The sequence below is a fragment of the Oreochromis aureus genome, linkage group 10 (assembly GCF_013358895.1).
Source record: "Oreochromis aureus strain Israel breed Guangdong linkage group 10, ZZ_aureus, whole genome shotgun sequence".
NCBI classification, from domain to species: domain Eukaryota; kingdom Metazoa; phylum Chordata; class Actinopteri; order Cichliformes; family Cichlidae; genus Oreochromis; species Oreochromis aureus.
In genome coordinates, this window is record NC_052951.1 from 34,051,255 (window position 1) to 34,076,301 (window position 25,047).

General features: G+C 46.5%; 1 protein-coding gene and 1 long non-coding RNA gene across 5 annotated transcripts in view; one reads left to right on the plus strand and one right to left on the minus strand.

The window, feature by feature from the left end:
* Positions 1 to 537: 537 nt before the first annotated feature.
* On the plus strand, positions 538 to 4,624 carry LOC120442141. Its single transcript, XR_005614507.1, has 4 exons — positions 538 to 725; positions 1,747 to 1,867; positions 3,401 to 3,493; positions 3,621 to 4,624. It is a non-coding gene; the product is annotated as an uncharacterized LOC120442141 (long non-coding RNA).
* Positions 4,346 to 25,047, minus strand: part of nup98 (nucleoporin 98 and 96 precursor) — a 27,817-nt gene continuing 7,115 nt past the window's right edge. For 2 of the 4 annotated variants that reach the window (XM_039617926.1, XM_039617923.1), the window contains 26 exons: positions 19,996 to 20,131; positions 19,817 to 19,909; positions 19,561 to 19,698; positions 19,220 to 19,353; positions 16,984 to 17,171; positions 16,783 to 16,899; positions 16,446 to 16,638; positions 15,974 to 16,073; positions 15,759 to 15,872; positions 15,506 to 15,644; positions 14,225 to 14,402; positions 13,835 to 13,999; positions 11,880 to 12,119; positions 11,489 to 11,621; positions 11,131 to 11,378; positions 10,763 to 10,947; positions 10,343 to 10,605; positions 10,000 to 10,269; positions 9,689 to 9,846; positions 8,129 to 8,269; positions 7,813 to 7,952; positions 7,517 to 7,738; positions 6,995 to 7,236; positions 6,503 to 6,657; positions 5,898 to 6,009; positions 4,346 to 5,682 (listed from right to left, as the gene is read on the minus strand). In XM_039617926.1, coding sequence (XP_039473860.1) covers positions 5,486 to 5,682; positions 5,898 to 6,009; positions 6,503 to 6,657; positions 6,995 to 7,236; positions 7,517 to 7,738; positions 7,813 to 7,952; positions 8,129 to 8,269; positions 9,689 to 9,846; positions 10,000 to 10,269; positions 10,343 to 10,605; positions 10,763 to 10,947; positions 11,131 to 11,378; positions 11,489 to 11,621; positions 11,880 to 12,119; positions 13,835 to 13,999; positions 14,225 to 14,402; positions 15,506 to 15,644; positions 15,759 to 15,872; positions 15,974 to 16,073; positions 16,446 to 16,638; positions 16,783 to 16,899; positions 16,984 to 17,171; positions 19,220 to 19,353; positions 19,561 to 19,698; positions 19,817 to 19,909; positions 19,996 to 20,131 — 4,401 coding nt within the window. In that variant the 3' untranslated portion in view covers positions 4,346 to 5,485. The remainder of the gene's footprint in view (positions 5,683 to 5,897; positions 6,010 to 6,502; positions 6,658 to 6,994; positions 7,237 to 7,516; positions 7,739 to 7,812; positions 7,953 to 8,128; positions 8,270 to 9,688; positions 9,847 to 9,999; positions 10,270 to 10,342; positions 10,606 to 10,762; positions 10,948 to 11,130; positions 11,379 to 11,488; positions 11,622 to 11,879; positions 12,120 to 13,834; positions 14,000 to 14,224; positions 14,403 to 15,505; positions 15,645 to 15,758; positions 15,873 to 15,973; positions 16,074 to 16,445; positions 16,639 to 16,782; positions 16,900 to 16,983; positions 17,172 to 19,219; positions 19,354 to 19,560; positions 19,699 to 19,816; positions 19,910 to 19,995; positions 20,132 to 25,047) is intronic. The other 2 variants (XM_039617925.1, XM_039617924.1) reach the window with 2 other exon arrangements.

Consider the following 25,047-nt stretch of genomic DNA (forward strand, 5'->3'; position numbering starts at 1 on the left):
TTTAAGTTGCACAATGTTTTGTTTCCATAATCACTTTAAGGTTAGTCAAAGTGGCCTTCAAAGTACTTGTATTTCTCTCCCTAAACCCACAGATATATTGATATCTGTACTGATCATATTCTTATTTGCTTTTCAGGACGGTCCTGTTATTCTTCTAAACGGTTTATGCTGAGCGTGGACCGAAACATTGTGCACGACAACATCACCTCCTTCATTTCTGCCCTGTGCATGATGTTCGGGAGCTATTATTGCTTCAGCATTCATTACCCATCACAGCTGGCATCAACCCTGGAGTTTCTGCAGAGGTACTTCTTTTTGGATTAGTTTAGCCAGCACTTAACTGGAAAAAATAGTAGTTTTTGAAGTGACTTTGAGTTTAGGGGACTTCATTTTGCCATTTAAATAGCTTTAAAGTAATTGTTGGAATAAAGAGTTATTATTGTATATATTATATAATGTTGTTGATGTGAAGTTGTTCTCGATAAAATTCAACTAATCATCTGTTTTTTCTTTTTCCAAGATGTTTTTCTCCATCAATCCAGAGAAGGGCACTAAAGTGGAGAAGACAAACACATCCCATCTTCACGTGAAGCCAAGAGTCCTTACCTTGATACAGGAACTTTCAGATTATGAATGGCGTGATGTCTGAACATGGAGTAAACACACTAACAGTTATTTAAGGGGCCACACTCACAGCATGAAGGTTTATTTCAGCCCTTTATCAGGTCAGTTCTTCAAGCTTAAGAGGCACAGAAAAATTTCAGACAGTGTTATTCTGTTCTGTATGATTGTTGGTTATGTAATTCCTCATTTGCATTCCTGTACCTTAATTTGAAAAAGATATATTTATATTAGTACAATTATTCTATTTTGAAAAGGCAATACAGCAATTCTTATTGGCTGTTTAAAAATTCTTACATTTATTAATTAAAAGTAGTGCCAGGGGTTCTGTCATTGTGTTTTTGTTTTTTTATGAACACATTTTATTGAAACAATCTGTGTTTCAGACTGATGTAACAGTTCATTGTTCTTTAAGATCAATAAATAATTAAATTGTAAATTCTGTTGGCCTAAGCTTTTCAATATATTAACTCTTAAAGTTATATCTGGATTTGGTTTCCAATTGTAAATGCTTACATTTTGTACATTGGGTTACTGGCTTTAATATATTCATTTGGATTTTTTCATAGACCAATAACTTTTTAAAGCAATAAATTCACAGACTTATTTCTATTTTCACTGTTAGAAGTCAGAACAGGGTTCTAACTCAACTTACAGTGATTATTTAAAAATAAATTAGATGTTATCGTGACTGTAATGCATTAAAGTTGCAGACCTGCTAGAGGTACAGAACATCAGAAACATCTTTTGAGTAAACCAGAAAAGACCAGAAAAATTCTGTTAAATAGCAGTTTTATAATGAAGTACTGTTGTATTTTTTATTTATTTTTTTCTGCAAAACTGCGATTTAGTGTACAATAAGCAGCAACTTTCTGTAAATCTTACAGGAAAAATGTGTTTAATAGCAATTTGGTAATCCTAATTTGACATAAAAGGGCTGTTGAATTTACTGGCTTGAAATGTATTTTGGGGGGAAATTATAACAGTTTTAAACTGTAATTTTTACAGCTTTTTAAGTATTCTTGTTTACAGTTCAGTTTTTTCTACAGAATTATTCTGGCAACCACAGCTGCCAGATTTTTTCTGTAAAATCAACAGGTTTTTTTTTTTTTTTTTTTTCCACAGTGTAAGAGTGAAATCACCAGATCACATTCATGCAGATAGACACATCTGTTAAAGCAAAGAAGTGGAATATTCTCTGATAGGTTCGGAGCTTGAACCCATTCGCTGGAACGCTGAAGGCAATGTAATTACACAGCAAGAACAAGACACAAGTAGGCAACGTTCTTTGTGTTACTCATGCATGAGGAGGCCTGTCTGGAGCCAAGTGTCGTTCCACCCACTTCACCTCCGTCAGACTCTCAGCCAGGTTCCCCATAGCACTCCTTTTATTGTGGTTACATGAATATGCATAGGTTCATTAACATATGACATCTTACATAGGTATACATGTGAACAAAGAATACCGTGTGTGTGTGTGTGTGTGTGTGTGGGGTCAAGATGTGACCCCAGGAAGACTCCCCAAAGCTGGTGCCAGGAGTCTAGCGGTCCATCTAAACAAAAGACTCTTATGCTTAACCAGATACAGAGTAGGTGTCCTCCTATACCATAAAACAATAAGACAAGGCACGGCCTCTCCCATGTTCCTAAGATGTGGGTGTGAAAGCCAGAGTGCTCTGGAATGCACAACGTGTGTCTGCAGACTACTAAGGATCAAACCTCTATTAATCTACAACTAATTATAAAACTCTAAGCATATATGAGTAGATATTTCTAAGCATAAATGACAATCAACAATACAAAACCTAACATTCTCGATGGCCCAGTCAGTCACTGATCTTAACCCAGCTGAGTGTTTCACTTGTTGAAGACTAAACTTCAGACAGAAAGGCCACCAAACAAACAGCAGCTGAGAGCGCTCGCAGAGCAAAAGGAGGAAACCCAGCATATGATGAAGAGTTCAAGACTTCAGGCTGTCATCGCCAACAAAGGGTTTTCCACCAAGTATTAGAAATGAACATTTTATTTTTACTTATTTGTCGATTACTTTTACGCCCTGAAATTAAGGGATGGTGTTTAAAAAAAAAAAAAAAAAAAATCAAAGCTGAAAGTCTGCACTTCAACTGCATTGGAGTCGTTTCATTTAAACTTCACTGTGGCGATGTACAGAACCAAAACGAGAAAAAAAAGTTATAAATATTTTTGGACCAGACTGTATACCCAGCACTGGCAGGGTGACGCCATGGCAACCATTTATTATTCAGCTTATATTTTCTTTCCCTGCACATGATCTTGTGTTTTAGTGTTTGTGCTGGTTTTCTCAGACTGTTCCCACTCTCATATTTAAACCTTAAAGAGGTCAGTTTTAGAGCCCTCCTCGTCAACCAAAATATTTCCAATCTTATATCCTGGGAGGGCCTTTTTTAAAAATTCTGGCTCATTACAGGATCATGATTTTATTTTGGCAGGGCTGCAGGAATAAGTTTATGCTTTAATATTAAAAACAAACTGGTCTGAGTGCCAGGTTAGCTCATGGTGTGAGCAGATCACCGTTTACCACAGAGGGTGAATGCAGCTGTCCGGGTTGGATTCAAACCTGCGGCCCTTTGCCGTCAGCTCTCTGCCATCAGATCCAATAAAAGGCAACAACTACCTCAAAAGATAAACCAGAGCGCCCGCTTGGTTTTCCCCTCAAACGTCGTTCTGGTTTGAATATCTGACAACTGAAATATCTGATCTGCCAGCTCATCTTTTAACTTTGTGATGGTGGTTTGTTCAGGCTGCACTTGGTGGACCATCGAAGCCCAAAAAGAATAAGACCGGTTTCAGCGATCCAGCTCCAGAGGTAACTCCAGCTGCTGGAACTTCAAAGGTAGCAGCTGCTTCCAGCCTCAAAGTCATCTTCACTTTATTTATGTAGCTGAACCAAGCTCAGCCAACACTGATGAAAACACCGTCTGTAATAAATGTTAAAGACAGAGCTTCTTATCTTTGTGCAGGTTCAGAGTGCACCCGTCCAGACCGGGAGAATTGAAATCAAATCCGTCTCAGCCATCAATAAAAACACTGCTCGGGTTAAGGTGGAGGTGAAGAAGCAGCAGGAGTTCTATGTGTCAACTCAAAAACTGGCAGAGATCCTCGGTTATAACATGGAGGACGGGGTTGAAGGCAGAATCAGTCGTGCCATGCCAATCTCAGCCGAGGCTAAAATGCGAGAGGATCAGATTGTAGAGATTAAAGTATTTTAAGAAGAACTCGTTTGTACATTTTTCCTGTCTGAAACAATAAAGCTCAGTTTTTCTGGTCATGGTTTAATTTGAAGGTTGGTTTGTGGGGTCATTCTTCAGAGGCGCCATCACCTGACCAACCACACGTAAGCTCAGGACAGAAACCGTGTGTCCTAGGGTCAGGGACCAATAAAGAACGAGCTCTGTGGTGAGTTCAGGTTCCACGGAGGACGTCAGTCTGACGGGGACACTCGTGACAAGGACGAACAGGCTTAATATTCTCAGCGAGGTCACGTTGGAGCTCTGACAGGCATTAAACCCACAGCTCTGGTTCTGCTGTGGCTTTAATGTCTCACCTGTGCAGGTGAAACAGCTTCACTCATGACCCAGTGTGTCTGCTGGGGTTTGTTTTTTTTAAGCTAGGTTTGTTACAACGTTTATTCACAGCTACCTTTAGTTGATCCCAAGCTCAAAAAACAATAATGTGAAACAACCTGTTTATTTCTACTTGACTTTATTAAAAATATGAAACATGAGGAAAACAAGCACACACACACACTCTGCAGCATCGCTGTGTGAATGACAGTTTCAGACAAACAGTCCAACCAATCTCACTTTGAAAAACAAAAACCCCAAAACATCGTTGGTGTTCATCAACAACAGAAAAAAAAAATTAAAAAAAAATGAGTAAGCAGAGAGTTTCACTTCCAAAGACTTTGCATCCAATCTGATAATAATCGAGGGATAAAAACAACCTGATATTCACGTTTGATTTCCAAAAATATACAATATTTATATAATTACAGTGAAATCTCGGGCCGGCGGCTCGCTTTGGGAGGAAACTCTTTACTTTAAAACTGCGACACTAACGATCTGAGTTACATCCACACAGAAACACACCTACAAAAATAGAGCAACATTTTACACATCCACCGCCGCCTGCTCTGTGATCACAGACAGACGCTTCTAAACCCACCGAGGGGGGAAACACCACGTCGACCCGCTCACTGAAGGTCAGAGGTCAAACGAGTCAAGTCCAACACAAAGAGGAGGAGACTGCTCGGGGAGCGTTTCTGGAAGTCAAAGATTGAGCTTCGTTTACTCCAAACTGCTCGCGTTTCTTCCCCCAGTTTCCTGTTTATTAATATTTACTCGTCTGCTTTAAGTCTGGCAGGTTTGAGTCTGATCAAATGATCCTGATGTTTCAGGAGAAACTAATGAAAGCATGAAAAAGAACGATTAAACTGAAGGTGGTTTAATGGGAAAAATCATCTCCAGCCTCAGCCTGAGGTTCCTGCAGAGGAACGTCAGCGTGGTGGAGCGGACTCTGGTGGAGGGATTCAAACCTCCAGCAGCCCTTCATCACGTTTGAGCTCGAGGTCGTTTTATTTTATTGAACATAAAGTGAGGAAGAATAAATTCTGATGATCACTCAGGAAGTATTTGAACCTTTTTTCTCTCACTGGTTTCTGTGATGTCACTGCAAATCTCGTGTCACTTCCTGTTTGGTTTAAAATCTGAGCACAAGCTGAAAGACTGACAGACGTCGGGTTAAAGGTCACACACTCGCCTCATCTTTTATGGCGTCAGTTTCGAGACGTTTGAGCAGCCGAAGCTTCTCGTCCCGCTCTGCGCTCTCACTGGCTGACGATGAGCTGTCGCAGGTATGACTGCGTGAGGCCTCGCAGCTCCTCCAGCGTGTAGTCCTCGGGCATCGGCAGGCGGCTAATGTGCGGCGCCAGCTGGGCGAGCGGGATGCTGAGGGAGTCAGTGGCATCGCCCTGCTGCAGGCTCAGCACCGCACGCAGGATGTTCGCCACGCGCTTCGCCATTTCTGCAGAAAGGGAGGGGAGCAGGGGGCGGGGCTTTGTTAGATCACCTGATGTAGCTGCGGAAGCTGTTCAGACTTTAAACTGCTCGTTTCTGTTAGAGAGGTAGAGGTGTGTGTGTGTGTTTGTGTGTCAGCTACTGCAAGCCTGGACAGTTTCAGTCACACACTCCTCCGTCTCACATCAGCCAATCAGGACAAAGATGCAGTCGTTCTCTTACCCGATTGGGCGAGGCGGTCTTTAGCAGTGCGGCAGGGCAGGAGCTCGATCCTGCTGCAGAGAGACGTCACGTCGGTGTAGAGACGCTCCAGCTCGTAGCCGGCGTTTTCCATCTGAGAGCGAGGACGGAAACACGGAGATCAAACTCGGCGTGAGGACAAAGCATCGTTACACAAACATGTGAAGACTTTACAGCATTTTACAACATTTCACTGCATTTTACAGCCCAGATTTACTCCACAGATTCTGTAAACACTGTTGGATGAAACCACGGCGTGCTGCGTGAAGCAGAGACTCGATGCTCTTTGTGTTCATCACTCTAATGCAGACGACCAGAAATGAGCTTGAGCTGCGATCACAACGTCACCGCCTCGTGTGAACGCCACAGATGTCAGAGATGTGAGGAAAATAAAAACCTGAGCTGAAAACGTGTTTCTACGACTTTAGAATTATAATAACTGCACTCTGCTGCATCACTACTTTTATACTTACAGTAACTTTGCTGCTAATACTTCAATAAGTATCATAATGAAGTACTTCTACTTTCAAAGAACAATCGCCCTCATCGAGCTCAGAATCAGAAACAGCCAGAGGATGTTTGGGTACCTGCTGGATGTCCTGCAGAGTCTTTATGACTCTGATGTAGTCGAGGTAAACCCTCCCTGCTGTGTCCCAGTCCTGGATGGTGGCGCAGTGCTCGGGGAGCGCCAGACCCTCCAGGAACTCCAGGAGGTAGTCGTGGTTATCGTTGATGATGCAGTCTGAGAGAGAGAGAGAGAGAGAGAGAGAGAGAGAGCGAGCGAGCGCGAGCTCAGTTTCAACCGTTTCCAGACTAAACTGATCTCCTGACACATGAAACCATAACGTGATGTGTGGACTCGAGCGCCTGAGCTTTTTAGACTTTGATGAATTAAAAAGATGAAAAAAATGCAGCACTTGTTGGCTCATCGTGTCGTTTAACCAACCCGACCTTTAATTCTCTCTAATGTAACCATGTAATGATGTAATGATGCTAATTATTCAGATCAGAGGAGTCTGAAGTTTTTGACTCTTCTGCAGGACGTGGCTCAGACTGCGTGTGCAAACAGGCGCGTCTACCTGAGGCCAGGTGCTGGATCAGCAGGCGGTGGCACTGGTTCCAGTATCGGGCCCGGTACAGGTGCAGGGCCTGCTGGTGCCTGTCGCCGTCGCGGTGGGCTCGGGTGGCCTTGGCCTCGTGGATCCACTGCTCCGGGATAAGCAGCTGCTCGGTCAGGAAGCGCTCCCTGCGGACCGACTCCTCCGTCTCCTGCAGGGGGCAGTGCAGCACCAGCATCTCCCTCACGGCTCGCTCCCTCTGACTGAAGACGCAGAGAAGAAGATCAGAGAGGAAATAACGAGCTGAGATCTAAAGTGAGGACGGTCCTCACAGAACTAAGTGGCCAGAGTGCAACGATCATGTTCAACTCGACTGTTACTGAAGATCACCGAGCCAACACGCCTACAGCTGAGAGCCATCAGCTGTTATCATGAGCCTCAGAGGATTTAAAGATCCGGTTCATAAAACAACCTGAGCTCTCTTTGGCTCAGAGCCAAGCTGCTGAAGAAACGCCATAACTGCTGGTGGCGTGGTGAACGTACGTGTGCTCGGGGATGTGCAGCAGGATGAAGACAGCCATGTGCCACAGGCCGGCGCTCTCCAGCTGCGCGGCGTAGCTGGCGTGGAGGAGGCCCTGCCGTGGGGCGCTCAGGTGGGTGTAGTGCAGCGCCTGCAGGACGCCCCACAGGTGCCAGCTCAGGCGGTAATCCAAGCGCTCCCAGGTGACGGCGAGAGGCTCCAGCAGCTGCTGCAGCCCATAGTGTCTGCAGGGTGACGGGAGAAGCGTTAAAGGAGCGTTCTGCACGTTTTACCCAACAAGCGGCTGAAGCCTCGTTACCTGTCGCTGTAAAGTTTGAGCAGGTGGAAGCAGAGGTCGTACAGCGGCCGTTTGGACTCCTCCTCCTCCAGATCTGGCTGCTCCGCCTCCAGGTATGGAGGCAGGGGGGCACAGGCGTACTTCCCGGCCTCACACGAGCCCTGCAGGACAGAAACAACGATCACCGATCAGCATGAACACAAGCAGGTGACTAGCTAAACCCGTCACCACACTGCACACTCCGCCCTCTGCTGAACAGACTGAAATGAAGCTTTACGAATGTAAATGTAACCTGACAGTCAGAAATGAAGTCAAGAGAAAATCAGCAGCGGCTCACCTGAAAGGCAGCTTCGTATCTGGCGAGGGCGTCGGCCACAGAGGCAGTTGGGGGCAGCATGAACCAGAGGTGGACGGCCACGCAGCGCTTCCAGTCCAGCTCGGCGCACACGTTCACCGCAGAGTCGGTGGACTGCCACACCTGCAGAGAACACCGTCAGCATCCAACCACAGCGCGTCCAGCACCACTGAAAACTGAGTGACGGTTGTGCAGATCTCTGCACGCAGGAGCCCTCAGCTGAGATATCTCAATAATAATATTTATAAGCGTTATTAACATGGATGCAGCAAATCTGGAATAGAGCTGGGCGATATAAGATTTTTTCATATCACGATATGTTTTTTTCATTTCAGGCGATCACGATATAAGCCAAATAACTATATTTGTAAGATTTAAATTTTTTAAATTTTTGCTCACAAGTAAAATATGAAATAATCAGCAGCTTGTTTTGATTTAAATATTTATTTCCCATAATAAGTTCAACAGGGTCGATGTACTTAAGGAACATGAGACTTGAGTTTCAGATAAAGGCAAATATTGCAAACTACACAAAAGGCAGCCGCTAAAGCGTTTAAGTTTCAAAATAGAACAAACAAACAGACAAAACTAAATTGTCAATTCCACTTAGAAACAAAATATTAATTCTAAAAATAAATCTTAGTTTGTTTTACAGAAGAACAGAGAAAATTGACTAACTTTTGTCAATATCAAATAAACTGAGAACTAAAAGGAAATTCTCAATCTCTCCTTGTTGTATAGCTTAGCTTTTCAAACAGTTTTAACAGTTACTTTAGTCTGACAAAAGCCGAATGACGAATCAGCGCTTTCAGTCAGAGATTGAGCATGCACCGCTTTATTGTATTTCCAGACTTGCTTTCGGCACAATTTACAGTCGCGCTACTCTGTTTTTTGTCAGACTTGAAATAGCGAAATACCTTCACACTCACGGAACTTCTGTGGCCCTTCCGTTCGACAAGCTCTCCGGCATTGGAACCATCATCTGTTTTTTCTTCGGTAACCTTCGCTCACGCTCTCGGTTGATTTTTCTCTAGTCGGCAAACTCATTTCCTTCATTACCCGGGCTGCACGGCTGCAAAAACAAATACACATGTGCGCCTTGGCACTTGTGCTGCACGTAACAAGTCACGTGACGTGACGCTGCGGCTGTGATTGGTTCGGCTCTGCGCTACTTAATTTGGATTGGCTGTTCTTTTTTTTTTTTTTTTTTTTTTTTTAAGAGGACAAGAGAGATGAGGTCTATCGCAATAGTTTAATTTTTCTATCGAGAAAAAGTTATTTCGCAGTACATATCGTTATCGTTTTATCGCCCAGCTCTACTCTGGAACATCTGAAGTCACTGAATAACCATAAGAGAAGCTCATGAAAATATTTCTTGTTTTACACATTGTTCTAATTCTTTCCTGGTATGACCGGATGCGCCAAAACGACCAGCAGGTGGCACTAATTCAAGTCGTTTGCTGACGACCTCTAACACCACAGAAGAAGACGGGTAATGCATGTGTGACATTAGCTTTATAGACTCTGGTCATCGTGTCATACCGGTTTCCCGGCGAGCAGAGCGAAGATACGGAGTCGCTCCTCGGGCAGGTAGCAGTCGGTCTGCATGCGGTGCCAATCGGCGAGCTGAAGGGCGAGAAGGTCCCTGCAGTACTGAGAGCCCACGGCCTGAGACAGCAGCAGGGACAGACGGTGGTCTCCTGGACGGACAAACAGTTCAGTCTGAGGTTTAATTACAGACTCATTTAAATGTTTTCACGTTTTTTCTTGAGTCAGAAAACGTGCCGCCGTGTCTACTGAGCACCGCATTCATGACATCACTGCTACTTCCTGTTTGAGTGAGTGAACATTACCTTCCTTCTGGGCGAGTCGGCACGCCTCGCTGATGCGGTTTCCCGTCAGGTAACTGAAGACCGCGTTGACGTGGCGATCTTTCCCGGCCAAAGCCACCTCCTCCTCCACCCTGCGTGAGGCACCGCGGGACAGCCAGGCTGAGAAGCTCCGCCTCCTTTCCAGCTGCTGCTCATACTCGCCGGGCGCCTCGGGCTCCTGATGCGAGGGGCCCAGCCGGCCCCACAGCGCCTCACACAGAGTCCAGACCTCGGCCCAGTAGCCCAGCAGCGCTGCAGCAGAGAGAGCGTTTAAGCCGGCATCAACACCAACGCATCATCTTTCAGCTGTGATGTCATCACTTACGCTCAGTGTCGCCCCGTCTGTCGTTCAGCTCGGCGATCCACTCGGCATACTCGTGCAGCGCCGCCACGCCGGGCTGCGGTCGCACCGCAGGGCAGGCGGAGCCGTCTGAGACCTCCACGATGCTGTGCTTCAGGCAGATCTCCAGGGGGCGCTGTAGCACCGCCTGGCTCTCTTCATCTTCATCTTCTTCAAAGGTTTTCCCTCTGAGAGGTTCCAGACCCACCACCTGCTCCACCACCACCTTGTAGGGGCTTTCTGTGAGTCTGCAGAACCAAATCAGGCAGTTTTATGGAGCTGATCTGTGGAGGGAGCGCTGCTCCCCCCGCAGCCGCGGAACAATAAACATTTATGGCCAACTGCACATTACATCAAGGTTAACCGGACAGGCAGATGAGTGCCTATACGGTTCATGGCTCTTACGGTTTGCTCCTGGCAGGTTTCGGCAGGAAGCTGAAGTCTGTCTTTGCCGCCAGTTCTTGGTGCTCGACCTGTTTGGACGTCGGCGAGCTCAGCCGGCTGCCGCAGTGAGCGAGCGTCCAGCCGGGACCCCACCCGACCCGGAAGGAGCGCACGGCAAACAGCCCGGTGTCCATGAGCAAACCTCCCTGAAAAACAACGGCACGACTTTCAGCTGTTCACATGAAGACTGAGCAAATGATGCTTTAAAGACTGTGACCTCTGACCTCTAAACTGGATTTCTAAGTGTTAATAGGACTCAGTGACACGTGACCGTCACTTTGAGCACTCAAAGTGTTTTCAGAGGAAACACCGACCCCCTGAGCACCAACCTTCCCGTGAGTGATTGACTCTTTGAGGGGGACGGGGCCGCCGAGCCGCCGAACGCCAACCGTCCTAATCGAAGGCTCCGGAGTCCGGGAGGGCAGCATGAAGGGGGACGGGCCAGGCCCCGCCCACTGCAGAGAGCGGGGGGCTTCAACGCTGGCCGGAGACGGCCGTGATGGAGGAAGGAGAGGACGGGGAGAGTCTGACAGCTGAGAGAGGCCCGAGGTGAATCGAGCCTGAAGGAGACCGCCGACTGCAGAGAGACAGATGTTTGATTACATCACCGCCATTTTTACTGAAGCCTCAAACTGTTAACAGACTGATGAGAAACATCGTGTGAGGGAGCGAGCAGGCGTTTCATACCAGAGGGTCGGCCCTGAGTGGCCGGCAGGATGAGGCGAGGAGACGACACGTCCGTGGAAACCTTCATCGCCGCGTGATCGTGCAACATGTCGGTGTCATCGTCGTCCTCAGCAAACAGAGACGCCTTCATGATCTGAAGACGAGACGATTTTACTGAACAGACAAACTGCAGACTTAAATAAACAGGCTCTGGTTGCCTCGGTAACCCCCTGATGTATCCTCACACGTCTCTGAAACATGTTTAAAGGTCTCTGCTAAAGAAGGTCAGAGCAGATCGCCATGTGACTCTGGCCCTAAAACCATTTCCTACCAGTCGCACATTATTCACCATTTGGTCATTTAAAAACAGACCCTGTGATGCACTTCCTGTGGGCGGAGCCCATAGCTGTACCTGGAGCGTGTGTGGGTTGATCCCCAGCGTAGACGCTATGTGGCCGGACGCAGAGACGCCGTCGAGCTCTGAGGAGGCCAGACCCCCAAGCTTGGAGATCGTCGTGTCCGTCTCCCCCGCCAGCAGGTCGCTGTCTTCCTCTCCTCCCAGCATGCTCTCTGTCGGGAAGCTCTGGGTGATGTCGGCCATGTCACTGTCCAGCTCGATGGCGCCACCCTGGAGCTCCATGATGGCGGTGGACTGAAGGCAAACAGACGTGACAGTGATTTTGTTGTTTCTGTTAGTTTTCATATTCAGAGTTTACAAAGCGCGCTCTTTAAAGACTTTATCTGGGCGGAGTTCAGAGATCGTGCCACCTGGTAATGGCCCCGCCTCTACGTGTTACCTGTGGTTCTGTTACTTCAACAAGCCTTCATGTCGGATCCTGGACAAAACGTTTGAGGATATTTCTCTTCTCGTTCTGTTTTCGGTCGCGTTCAAAGATGAATAAAAATAAAACCATCTCTGAATCAAGCCGAGCACTCGACATGTCGCATCTCTCTTTTAAACAGCCCAAAAAACATTTTTTCAAACCAGGTGAATAAAATGGGCGGGTTCTCCTCTTTATCAGCCAGAGTTGAGCTTCTCTCTGGAGTAACGACCATCTTCACACAAACTTTACAGACCAAAGTTCAAATGTCTTCATTAACTTTATTTGTTTTCATTAATTTCAAAGAGAAAATGTTACATTTTGTCACAAATTAAATCAGGTTTCTGTAAAAATCTCCCTCATAATATAAACTCTGAGCCACAAACAGTTCTGTCAGCATCAGAGTTTAAACATCACTAAAACACTTTCAGCAAAAAGTTTGCATAGATGAGTCGACCCCCGAGCGCTGCTACAAACAAAACTGACAATTTTAAATCCTCCAAAGAACTTTGACCCTGAAACGACCCCCGCACCACACCTTTACCCCACTTTCATTCCTGCAGCTGTGTCTGAACTGTGGACATGATGTTTGTGCTGGAGCTGCATTTCTCTTCTACTTCACGGCTTCTGGTTGTAAACCTGACGCGACCTTTCACCTCGCAGTCCTCTCACAGGTGCAGCGATAAGCTCATCGTCTGTTTCTGACTGTCGAAGAATCAAAGCGTCTCCGATCTTTAGTTCTGGAAACCTCTCGGACTATCGCAGCGCTTGCTGAACACGAAGAACGCCGTTTGTAGAGATGTGTCTGTTCTTGTTTCCCATAGTTTATTGGTAAAAGGAAAAAAGTGAGAAAGTTTTTTGGCTTTGAATATAAATATTTTGTATTCTGTCTCGACGCTTTTCGCTCCTCTGTCATCGTTAACTCTGAACGTTTCTGAAGTTCCTTCGTTAATCCTGTAAGACTCCTGAGTGCGCATCGTTATTCTCAGACTTCATTACAGCAGCTCTAAGTCGGCGTCTTTAAAACCGACAAAAAACTGTAACGCTGCTCCTTATTGAGCGCTCTGTTCCCGACCTTTGACCTTTATGTCACAACTTCTTCGCTCCTGACAGTAAAAGAGTTTAGAACAGAAAACGTCACACGCTGGCCGGCGGCGCCGTGCTGGTGTGGTGCCAGTTCTGCCTTTGTCCCACATTTCCCAACTGATTAATATGTGAGAGAAGCTGGGGTCATGTCTAATCTGCATCCACGAATCAGTGGTGACATTATAGAGCCCCGCCCACCTTCTGTGACATCATGTGGGACAGGTGGTTTTGAGAGGACACTGGTGGAACTGGTTCCACATCAGGCAGAGCGCTTAGGCTCTGAAGCTGCTCAGAGTGTGAAAAAGACCAAAATCAAAAAGCTTCAAACTCAAAAAAAACTGAAACCGTCTGGTTAAAATCGACCTGCAAGCACACGATTGGGTGAAACGCTCCTTTAATCAGTGGCGCTGCATTAGTGAGGAGGAGGAGGGTGAGTGTGGGAGGGCGCAGGCTGCTCTACCTGAGCCTGTGGCGCCACCTGCTGCTGAGAGGGGGGAAGCTGTTGCTGCTGCAGCCGGGAGGGAGGGAGAGTCGTCAGCGTCTTCAGCTTCTTGGCGTCGGCTTTCGCCGGGACATCCTCGTCTTCGTCCGAGTCCTGCAGGCCGTACTTGGAGAAGTGAGCCACCTGAGACGTAAAGAGAGGGGGAGGAGTCAGATACACCTGAGAACCACACAAACAGATATGACTCCATCAATTTTATCTGAGCGTTGAGGATCTGAACCCAGTTTTTGAACCCAAAAACATTCAAACATTAAGGAACGTAAATGAGGATGTGTTTATGTTTGTCAAATCAACAGGTGTTACTCCACAGCACAGAGCAGCGAGCGTGCTCTAATCTAATAAACTGACCTCGAACACCCAGGACCCGGTCTCAGGTCGGTACTCCAGGAAGCGAGCTCCCTGCTTGCGCGACGCCTTCTCCAGCCGGCCCTCGTAGTTCATGTCGCTCAGACGCTCGGGGCTCCTGATCTGGGTGCAAGTCGTCTTGTCGTTCGGCCAAACGCCATCCAGAGTCACCTCTGCCCGCCTGCGAAAACACAGATGCACATCAGGACAGGAAGCAGATCGCTGAGGTAGAACGCCACAGGGGTCCAGGGTATAATCACATGTGTGACTACTTTTGATTTCACCTTTAAAAACGTTCGTTTTGTTTGGTATCATTCTTTTCAGCACAACCTCACATTTTTCATTTTAACATACTGTATTAACACAATTGATTATTAATTAATTAATTGTTTAAAAAAAAACATTTTCATAATTTGAAATGCAAACAGAAATTTTTGTTTTGCAAACAAAGTTAAATACCAATAATTACCTAAAAATGCAGCCAATGTGGTTTTTTTCAACCATTTAAACCTATTTATAGAACAATTGAGTGTTCTACAACACAAGTGATTTGTGCCACTCCATAAAACAGTTTGTCACAGGACAGAGGAGAACATCACAGGCCTGACAGCAGGAGGTGCATCACTTCCTGTTTCCCACCTGGAGGCAGCGTTTATATCATAATCTGTCTTTGGTAGCTTTTTGGCAGAACGGTGACATTCAGCAGTCGCCTCAGTGCGTAGTGTAGTCGACTGTTTTGTTGTGCGCGTCAAAACAGTAAGTACACAACACAACAAACACACTGAACATCACAAATCTCTCACATGTCAAAATTCACTCTGCCCTAAACTTCCTCCTCTTCCTAAACAACCAGATGTCACAGGTTGCCATATCATTTTATGATTGGTCGACATGCTAAATTTTTCCACCAATAGTGAAGGTGTAGATTTTTCTTTGCTGGCAAGCAGCGAGCGCTGTCCTTAGTGTAGCCTAAATGTGATGATAGTATTCAGGAAAAAACATTTCGTATATTTATTATCATAACTCTGGTTTTACATCAACACAATTTAAAAACTGAGATGCAGTTTGAAGTCCGCACTTTTAACACAAGCTGAAACAGTGACTGCATCTTGTTGCTATGTCATCTTAAACTGGTCATGTGATTTGGACGCACTGAGAGCCAAAGCTGAGAAAGATTAGAGGTGAACGAATCCTGTAAGTTTGCTTGTTTTTAATCTGAAACCTTTTTTCCTTCGAGCGGTTCGTTTTGGTTTGTAAGGTTTTCTGTCACCTCCTGTCGTTTACCTGTTGAGCCCCTCCCCCTCCGGCGGTTTGCTCTTGTCGTCCGGGTACACGATGACCTCTTTGCGTCTGAAGTGGACGATTTCGTCGAGGTTCAGTCCCGACACGTTCACCTCGCCGGGGAAGAAGATGGAGCCGTAACCTGAAAGAGCCAATCGGTGCAGAGCGGTGAGACGGCTGCCCAATCAGAGCCGAGCTCAGCTCAAACCCATTAGTGTGCGACTGAAGTATGATGTCATACATGTGCGGGCGGTACCTTTCCTGCCGATGGTGAAATTCTCCACGATGCACTCCCCGTTTTCGTCCACCATGTCGGCGAGCTCGTCCATGGAGGGGATGGTGTAATAACCCACGCGGTTCAGAACGATGCCTGAAAACAGGGAAGCAAACGTGCTGACACATCGTTCACCCTCTACTGTCCGGCGAAGGAAATCCAGACGGAAGCTGAAATCAGCGAGCGTGCTCAGTTACCTGCAGGGTGAGGAGACTGCTGGGACAGCTGCTGCTCCTCCTCTCGCTCCTCCTGCAGAGACTCCTCGCCGAAGGACGCAGACACGTCATCGTTGCTCAGCTGTCGATAGAAAAACAAAAAACAAAAAGCCAAACTCAGAAAAAAACTGAACCAGGAACTCAGGGTAAGCCGGGACTCGAGCGTGCTGTGCTGCCTCGGGCCAATAGGTGGCAGGAAAATGTAAAAGTTCAGACGCAGTGAAGAAAACGGGGAGCTGCAAAACAGGATTAATGTTTCTAATTTGTACAGCTGATGTTCGGGACTCGAACACCGACTCTGCAGCTCAACTTAAATCGCCGGTTAGTTTCGTGTTTGTGGTTAAACCTCAACAGCTGGATCATCGTCTGATATCCTAACTATGTCATCGTGGCGGTTGTTCTCTAGTAGCGATGACACGCTTGGGGAAGCGGCGACGTGTGTTCTGGTTCTGACCTCGAGGCCGTTCCTCGAGCCTTTGTGCATGTTCAGGTCGCCGATGGTGTCCTGCAGGCTGGCGTGAGCGCGGCCCTGCGGGATCGGCTTTGCGATGGGGTTGACGTAGAACTGGGTGACCTCCGGGTCGTCGTCGGCCCGCCTGCCAGGGCCCGCCACCCTCCTTAGCTGCTCCTCTTCCTCCTCCACGTGGCTGCAGATAGTAGAATGGGGCGAGGGGAGGAGAGAGAAAGGAAACGTCAAAGCAGCTCACGACTGAATGAGCGCTGCGGTTTCTACGGTCATGTTACATGTTTAATTCTCAGAGACACGTCGGCCAATAGGAACGTGGCGAGACCTGTGTCCGTTCTGTGGGTACTCTGACGGTGAGGCGAGGTCGTCGCTCTCCTTGTTCAGAGGACTGCTGTACTGACTGTTGTTCAGGTTCTTCAGGACGAGCTTCTTGATGCTCTTCCTGTGGAGGAAACAGACGGCGTTACCTGTCAGTATGCGCACGGTCATATTTAACTTTGCCGCTGTGTGGCGAGCGGAGGCGTACCTCGGCACGAAGGCTCCGTTGGTGAGCGACGGCTCGTCGTCATCCAGGCCGTCGAAGAGCTGCGACTTGGAGCCTCCGGAAGACGTCAGAGCTTTGGGTCGCACCCTGGTCGCAGGACGCGGGGTCAGCTTGTAATGAGTGGGCGTGGTCAGAGCCTTTTGGGCTGTCGGATTGGTCGGTTTCAGGCGCTGTTGGAACCAAGAAGAGATGCAAATTACAATTTACCTCACAACTTTGTATTACATTATGTAATTAATTTCGCGTTCCCGTCACTGGTGACGGCGAGGGGCGGAGCCTCCCAATGGTTTGTTTAGATGAGGCACCGACAGTAAGGAAGTGAAACAACGCCGTGATGGCAGCTAAAGAAACTATGGGTGGGCGGTATAAACTGTAAACAGTAGAGATTTTGACGATACCGCTCTAGCGCATGTTGATTGTGTCATCAAGCTGCGCCTGTTTTGGTCGAAAGCATCGCAGCAGCTGCGAACAACATCATCTGCAAATTATGCCGGGCGACAATAACAGCGAAGAGACGCAGCACGTTTGCAGAAGCATGCTGTGCTTCCTCCACTTCCGCATCATTGATTCATTAATGTTGAATTCTCTCGCAGCTGCTCTATTCCCATGTTGTTGCAGTATATTAATGACTAACCTCGTATTGTGGATGGATTATCTCAGTTGTTCTCCTGACTGAAGTTTGGTCCGTTTACAGCATCCTGCCATGTGATTGCATTTGTCCCTAACCATCGGGAACCCTCACGTTAACTTTTATCGAGTGGAAAAAAGTTAGCGTTTATCCTCCAGCTTCACTGTGTTTATGCTATGCTAACATAGCTGTGTGGCTAGCGATCACATAGCACATCATTATATAGCAGCTAGCCCAACTTCAGTAACCCTACAAACATCACTGCTGTTTAGTTTTCTGTCTTCATTTATGTTGGAAGTGATAGCAGAGCTGTACGTTTGAATGTTTCAGAAATCTCTCAGTCAGAACATGCTATATCATGTTTAGGTGGAAACTAGCGAGCTAACTTCCTGCTAACTTCTAACTCTGTTAAATGTAATAAATCCTGTTTTCATGGATGCCTGGATGTTGAACTTAATAGTTACACCTGGTAAAGCAGCAACGCTGATCATTTTATTACAGATGAATGAATTTAGACAGTTTAACTCTCAGTGATGCTGCAGTTTTCATTTGTTTCATTTCAGTTCATACATCAGGCGCACTGTGGATTTCTGAGAAATTTAAAGGATTTTAATTGCGCCTTATAGTGCGGAAAATACACTATACAGAAGAAAAGAATATATCATGATATATATCACTACCGCACAGGTTTAATTATACAGCAATATGGATTTTAGGCCATATCGCCCGGCCCTAACAGAAACAGAAGTGTTCCTAACATGTTTCTGAGGTGGTCCACAGCAGATAACGGCTGCTGAGCAGACTGCGAGGACCTCATACGCCCTCTAAGGCCATTATCCACACTCATACATTTTCGTTTGAAAACGCATCATTTTCTCTCAGTTTTGACCTTCCGTCCACACTGAGACAGCGTTTTGAAAACGCTCTCCAAAGCGGATACATTTGAAAACGCCATTTTCGCGCTGCAGTGTGGACAGCAAACCGGGAGCCTTTTTGAAAACTATGACACATTTTAGTCAGGCGACGCAGACATGTGACCAATTAAACTAAGATTGCAGTTGTTTTGTTTGCGCTCAAATTTGACAGCCTATTAAAGATTAATATCAGTCTGTACATGCTCCAGATAGCTTTTCTTCAAATTCTTTAATTCTCACTCGCTTTTGCAACTTTGTACTTTTGTTACTCGCAGCAACAACTCCACCACATTGTTACTCCATTTTCAAAACTTTCAAAGAACCAGAAAGTAAATAAACAGCAGACAGAAATGAGGCAGATCGAACAGTCTTGCGTTTCACGCATGCGCAGGACTGGAACGTGAGCGTTTTCGGCTGTTTCAATGTGGATGAACACCTCTGTGAAAACGACTGAAAACGACAGTGTGGACGCGGGGTGTTTTCAGATGAAAACGGCGTTTTCAAATTTATCCGGGCCAGTGTGGACGTAGCCTAAGGGGCGGCAGAAGCTCGAGTTTGATGGCTTCTTTGCAGTGAAGTTAAAACTGAAAGCAAATCATCATCTTTGTGTCTCAATACAATTTAAAAATAACTTCATATATGAGCAGCTGGAGCTCATCGGCTACGTCGCCATCACCTCCTCCTTCTTCTTGGGGTCTGAGAGTGGGTTTCTGAAGAGCGGTGAGTCTCCGTACGGCGAGTACGCCAGCACACTGAGCTGCTGCTGGAGCATGGCCTGCTGGGCAGCCGCTGCGTTGGGATCTGTGAGGGCTGGAAATAAGAAACAAGACGACGTTAATGCTCCACATGCGCCAGCGGGGACGTGAAACAGCAGCCGGAGGTCAGTTTGAGCGTTTTTAGCAGGAATAATTCAGAGTCACATTTTTACCAGCAGCATAAAACAAACATGGAAGAACTAAATGATGACGTTTTAACAGCATTAATCTGTCCTCGTCTCTAAAACATGCGGCCGCTCACCGACGGGCTGCGTCGCTCCGAATCCCAGGGTGCTCGTTCCACTGTTGAATCCGGTTGTTCCGAACGTCCCCATCGCTCCCAGCGCGGTGCCCAGTTTGTTCTGGGTGTTGCCAAACAGGGTCTGCCCGGGGCCGACTGCTGGACACAGATGTGGACAAACGGACTCTGTTCAGTTTTTTCTGGCTGACTGAGCAGAGGCGAGTGTCCACGTTAAAGCAACGAGGCGGTTACTGGGTACTGTTGCTGGTTCTGTTACCTGTACCGAAGCTGGTTCCCAGTCCGGTCCCCAGCGCTCCGGTGGTGGACTTGTTCCCAAACAGTCCTCCTCCAGCAGGGTTGGCATTAAAACCTGCAGCCAGACAAACAAACAGGATGAGCTGAAGAGCCGCAGATACAGGAAACTTTGGCATCGTTACATATTTTCAGCTGACTTACCGAAGCTGGAAGTGTTGGTTCCGGGTCCCAGCGTGAGGGTGGGCTTGTTCCCAAAAAGGCCGGTGGTGGGGCCAAAGGACGGGGCGCTGGTGGTGGTGGTGCCGAACCCGGCTGTCTTGTTACCGAATAAACTCTGCTGCAGAAGCCAAAGTCACAGGATACGTAAAGGACCTAAAACTTATCACTCAGACTTAAACTCAGCCTCAGGACTATAAAAGACCTCAGAGTGCTCAGTCAGAGAAGAAGACTCGTAACAGTGACACACAGTTCAAAGCAGCATCTGTCTGAAAATACACCGAGCTGCCCCGCGGGCATCGTCCTGAAAACAGGCACACCCATTGCGCCTCATAAAGTTAACTCTGGTTTAACCTCGTGGTTTGGGATGTTTTGCGCTAACAGCGTGGAGGAAGCTAACAGCGTGGGAGCAGGGTAAGGGTCTCACACTGAGCTGCAACCCAACTTTAAACAGATCAGTTTAAAGTTGGGTTAGGTTTTGTTTTTTTACTGTTTTATCCTCTTGTCACTTCACTATGAAACACCATAATTGTTAGTTTATTTTAGAGTTCACAGGTCAAAGGAGTTCAGATTGTTAATTCACACCAGTAACAGCAGCTCTGTTCACACACGATGTTTAAACGTGTTGGTTTAAAGACTTGCTAACTTCTACCGTTACAGACAATAAAATCTATGTTATTGAGCTTCTATCTTTAGTTGTAAATGTGGTTGAAACTCTGCAGCACATGTCCTGCTGCATTTGACCCTCCAGCTCTTTTCCCCCCTTTTATAGAATGAAATTTATCTTTTTCCCCCCATTAGAGATGATGCAGGTTGTGATTTTTATCCACAGGTGAACTCGTACCGTCACTGGCCTGAATAAGTCATTGGGCCCTTCTTTATATCAAACTGTGTGCTCTGCTGTTTGTGAGGACAATCTTAAAGATGGTGCTGGAGTGACGGCAGCCTTTCCAAGTAGCTCTGCAACACCGTACTTGTTCTTAATTTTTAACTTGTTTTAGACTAGGCTTTCAAACTTTATTTCACTTTCCTCTAGTTACTCTACTTCTACCTCTTAGATATAGCGATACGAGATGGATAATCAACTTTTTAAAACTTCTGGAACCAGCTCCTTTGTCTATTCAAGAGCAGAGCTGCTGGCACTAAACACAAAGGCACAGACCGGCATGCAACACAAAATCCTGGTCGAGCTAAAGAGGAGCTACAGAGGCTGCAAGGCTGGAGCGAGGAAAGCGGATCACTGAAGGCGATTCAAACCATCAATCCCGACGGTGATAATGGGCAACGTGAACTCGCTACAGAATAAGATTGATGAACTGTCTGCTCTGAACAACCACCGACTCTACTGTGAGTGCAGTTTGTTTATCTTCACGGAGACGTGGCTAACCGAGCCAACGCCGCAGGCTAACGTAGACCTATGTGGTTTCACATCCGTGAGAGTCGATAGGGACACAGGCCGGCGGAAAAAGCAGAGGTGGGGGACTCATTGTCTACATTAACAACAGATACTGCAACCCTGGACACGTCTCCGTTAAAGTATCGGTATGCCGTGCAGACCTGGAGCTGCTAGCCGTTAGCTTGCGGCCATATTATCTACTATCTCAGTCATGTGATCTGTGTGTGTGTTTACATCCCTCCGAGGGCCGACGCAACAGCTGCCTATGAGGAAATACACACAGTTACAGCAAGACTGCAGACACAAAACCTCGAGGCTTTCATTATTATATCTGGAGACTAATCATGTCACACTGGATTCCACTCTGACTGCTGTTCACCAGTTTGTGAATTGTCCCACAAGGAGCAACAGGACAATTGACCTACTGTATGCTAATGTGAGAGATGCATACAGAGCCACCCCCTCCCCCCACTAGGGAAGTCCGACCACAACCTGGTTTACCTACAGCCACAATACACACTAGTGCTGGGCGATATGGAAAAAATATTTATCATGATATGAATTATTTTATATCACGATAACGATATATATCACGATATACCACCTGACCTGTGGTCATCTGGAAAGTACGCAGTCTGTAAACAGCGAGTGGAGAGGGTGCAGTCTTTGTTTTGAGTTACTGTAAAGCATGTCGCAAATCCGGGTGCACGTAAAGCAGCACCATGTCGCAAAACCACAAGACTGAGTTTCTTTGCGAAAAATATCATTTTTTTATACTTTATTTTCTCTTGCATAAAGTTAAGAGTATGTATAGTGAGAAGACAACACTAATATATTTGCACAGGCTATTTAACCCTTTAAGACCTACCATAGAACCAAGTCCGCCAGAGCTTATCTTTACATCTATTTATCTTGAGTGTCTTCATAGTTTTATTTTTGAGATACACTAATTTTTATATACTACAGGAAAAATGAAAATAAATAAATGCAAATTTGCAAAAACACAGCATGTGCATCAAAATAAACTATTTCCAACAGTGTAATTTGACTTCTAAGCATCCCGGAAACGATACAGAAGAGCATAAAGTCAAACATGACTTTTTAAAACACCAACATAGACTTTGAAGCTTTAAAAACTACATTTTCCGCGAAAATGACGTCACTTCCGGTTTCAGACAGGTAATGGCGGACATGCGATAGTTCGCGCTGAGTTATATTCCAATGTAGGAAGTGTTATGAACAGCTGATCGGATCGGCAAAGCCTGTTTCTGGAATATTATGTTTTTGTTGCTGGAAGTGCTTTTTATGCAATTTTTGCAAAGCTATATGTGGAAGAAAACCGTGGCCTAGGGCAAGCTGATGGAATAAGATGTAAGTACAACTCCTATGGTTTCATATGCAAAAAAAAAAAAACATTAATGCGCTACCTTACGTGGTTACAGTTCTACAGGGAAACAAATTTCCCACCTGTGGGACTAATAAAGGCCATCTTATCTTATCTTATCTTATTTAAAAATAGTTAGGGAAAACGGAGTGTGCCTGCTCCGACCGGTTGTAAAGGGTTAATGATATATTTTATGTAATAATTTGTAAAACTTGGGTTAGAAACGATAGAAACGATAGAAGACAAATGGCACGATAGACACTTTTCTATCGTCCACACGATATATATCGTCATATCGCCCAGCACTAATACACACCCCTTGTGCAAAGGCAGCCTGTGACAACACGCTCCATCAGGAGATGGACCCCAGAAAAGGAGGATGCTCTGAGGGACTGCTATGACACCACAGACTGGGATGTGCTTCTGAGCCCACATGGTGAGGACATAGAGGGGGCGACACACTGTCTGAGGGACTACCTCAACTCTTGTGTGGACGCGGTCGCCCCTGCTAAGACAGTACGGTGTTATCCTAATAACAAACCGTGGGTAACACAGGAAGTCAAAGCTGTCCTCAACATGAAGAAGAAGGCTTTCAGGAGAAAAGTGAAGGAGGAGATGAAAGCAGCACAGGGGGGGGGGGACTGTGGAGAAGGCAAATGAACTCAACAACTTCTTCGACAGGTTTGACCAGCCCACAAGTCCCCCCCCGTTACTACAGAGCCCTGTCCCTATTCTCTTACCCCCCCCCCCCCAATGACCCTACAACACCCCCCTCCTCCAACCCCTCTCTCAACAGCAGGACATCTCCTCCTCCCCCCCCCTTCCCCCCAGAAAGGCAGCAGGCCCAGACAAGGTGTGTCCTAGGATGCCAAAGGTGTGTGCTGCTGAACTTGGGGAGCCGCTACAACGAGTCTTCAACCTCAGCCTGCGACTGGGGAGAGTGCCCGCCCTCTGTAAGACATCCTGCATCGTCCCGGTCCCCAAAAGGAACCGGCCCAATGAGCTAAATGACTTCCGACCGGTGGCACTGACGTCACATCTTATGAAGACTCTAGAGCGGCTCCTCCTCAACCTCCTCCGACCACAGGTACAACATGCCCAGGACCCACTACAGTTCACCTACAAGGCGGATGTCGGAGTGGAGGATGCCATCCTGTACCTCCTACACAGAGTCCACTCACACCTGGACAAGGGAAAAGGCACGGTCAGGATCCTGTTTCTTGACTTTTCCAGTGCCTTTAATATCATCCGGCCCTGTCTGCTCCAGGAGAAACTAAACAGGATGCAGGTGGACCCCTGCCTGGTTGCTTGGATCTCCGACTACCTCACTGACAGACCACAGTACGTCAGGCTGAAGGACATCATGTCTGACACTGTGGTCAGCAGCACAGGAGCACCACAGGGAACTGTGCTGTCCACTCTTCTCTTCACCCTGTACACCTCTGACTTCTGCTACAACTCTGAATTATGCCATATTCAGAAGTTTGCAGATGACACAGCCATCATGGGGTGTATCTGGGATGATCAGGAAGAGGAGTACAGAAGTCTGGTGAGGAACTTCGTCACATGGAGTCACACAAACCACCTGCAACTCAACACTAAAAAAAACTGCTGGACATTATGAACAATGCTGGGCATCCTCTGCACACAGCCATAAACAACCAGAGGAGTCTGTTCAGTGACAGGTTGCTTCTCCCAAAGTCAAGGACCTGCAGACTTAAAAACTCCTTTGTCCCACACGCCATCAAACTGTTTAACTCCTCACTGGAGGGGAAACAGGAGGACAACTAAGCTGTAGTGCCTCTTCACTTCACTGTGCAATACTTTCTGTTAATATCCAACGGTGCAATAGACTTCAATACTTGAAGTGTGCAATTCCCTTGTATTCTTATTCTTATTTATTCTATTTATCCCTTTTGTATACTCTTTATTTATATATGTCTCTGTATTTATATATGTGTATATATGGTATATTTCTGCTCACATTCTGTAACTTCTGTCGGTGCTGTGCTATTGGAAACCAAATTTCCTGGAGGAACCCACCCGAGGGATTAATAAAGTTTCAGCCAATCTAATCTATCTAAAACCGCACACAGGCAGGACACAAAAGAGGCCCCGTGTCCTTCAGACTGAAATCAGACTGTCTGGCTTCACTTCATTCAAACTGCATTGACACAGAGTTGTCTGCCATCGCAAACAAAACTGGAGTTTGATGAGGAAACATCTAAACACTAAGCTCCCAGATGAGGGGAGGAGC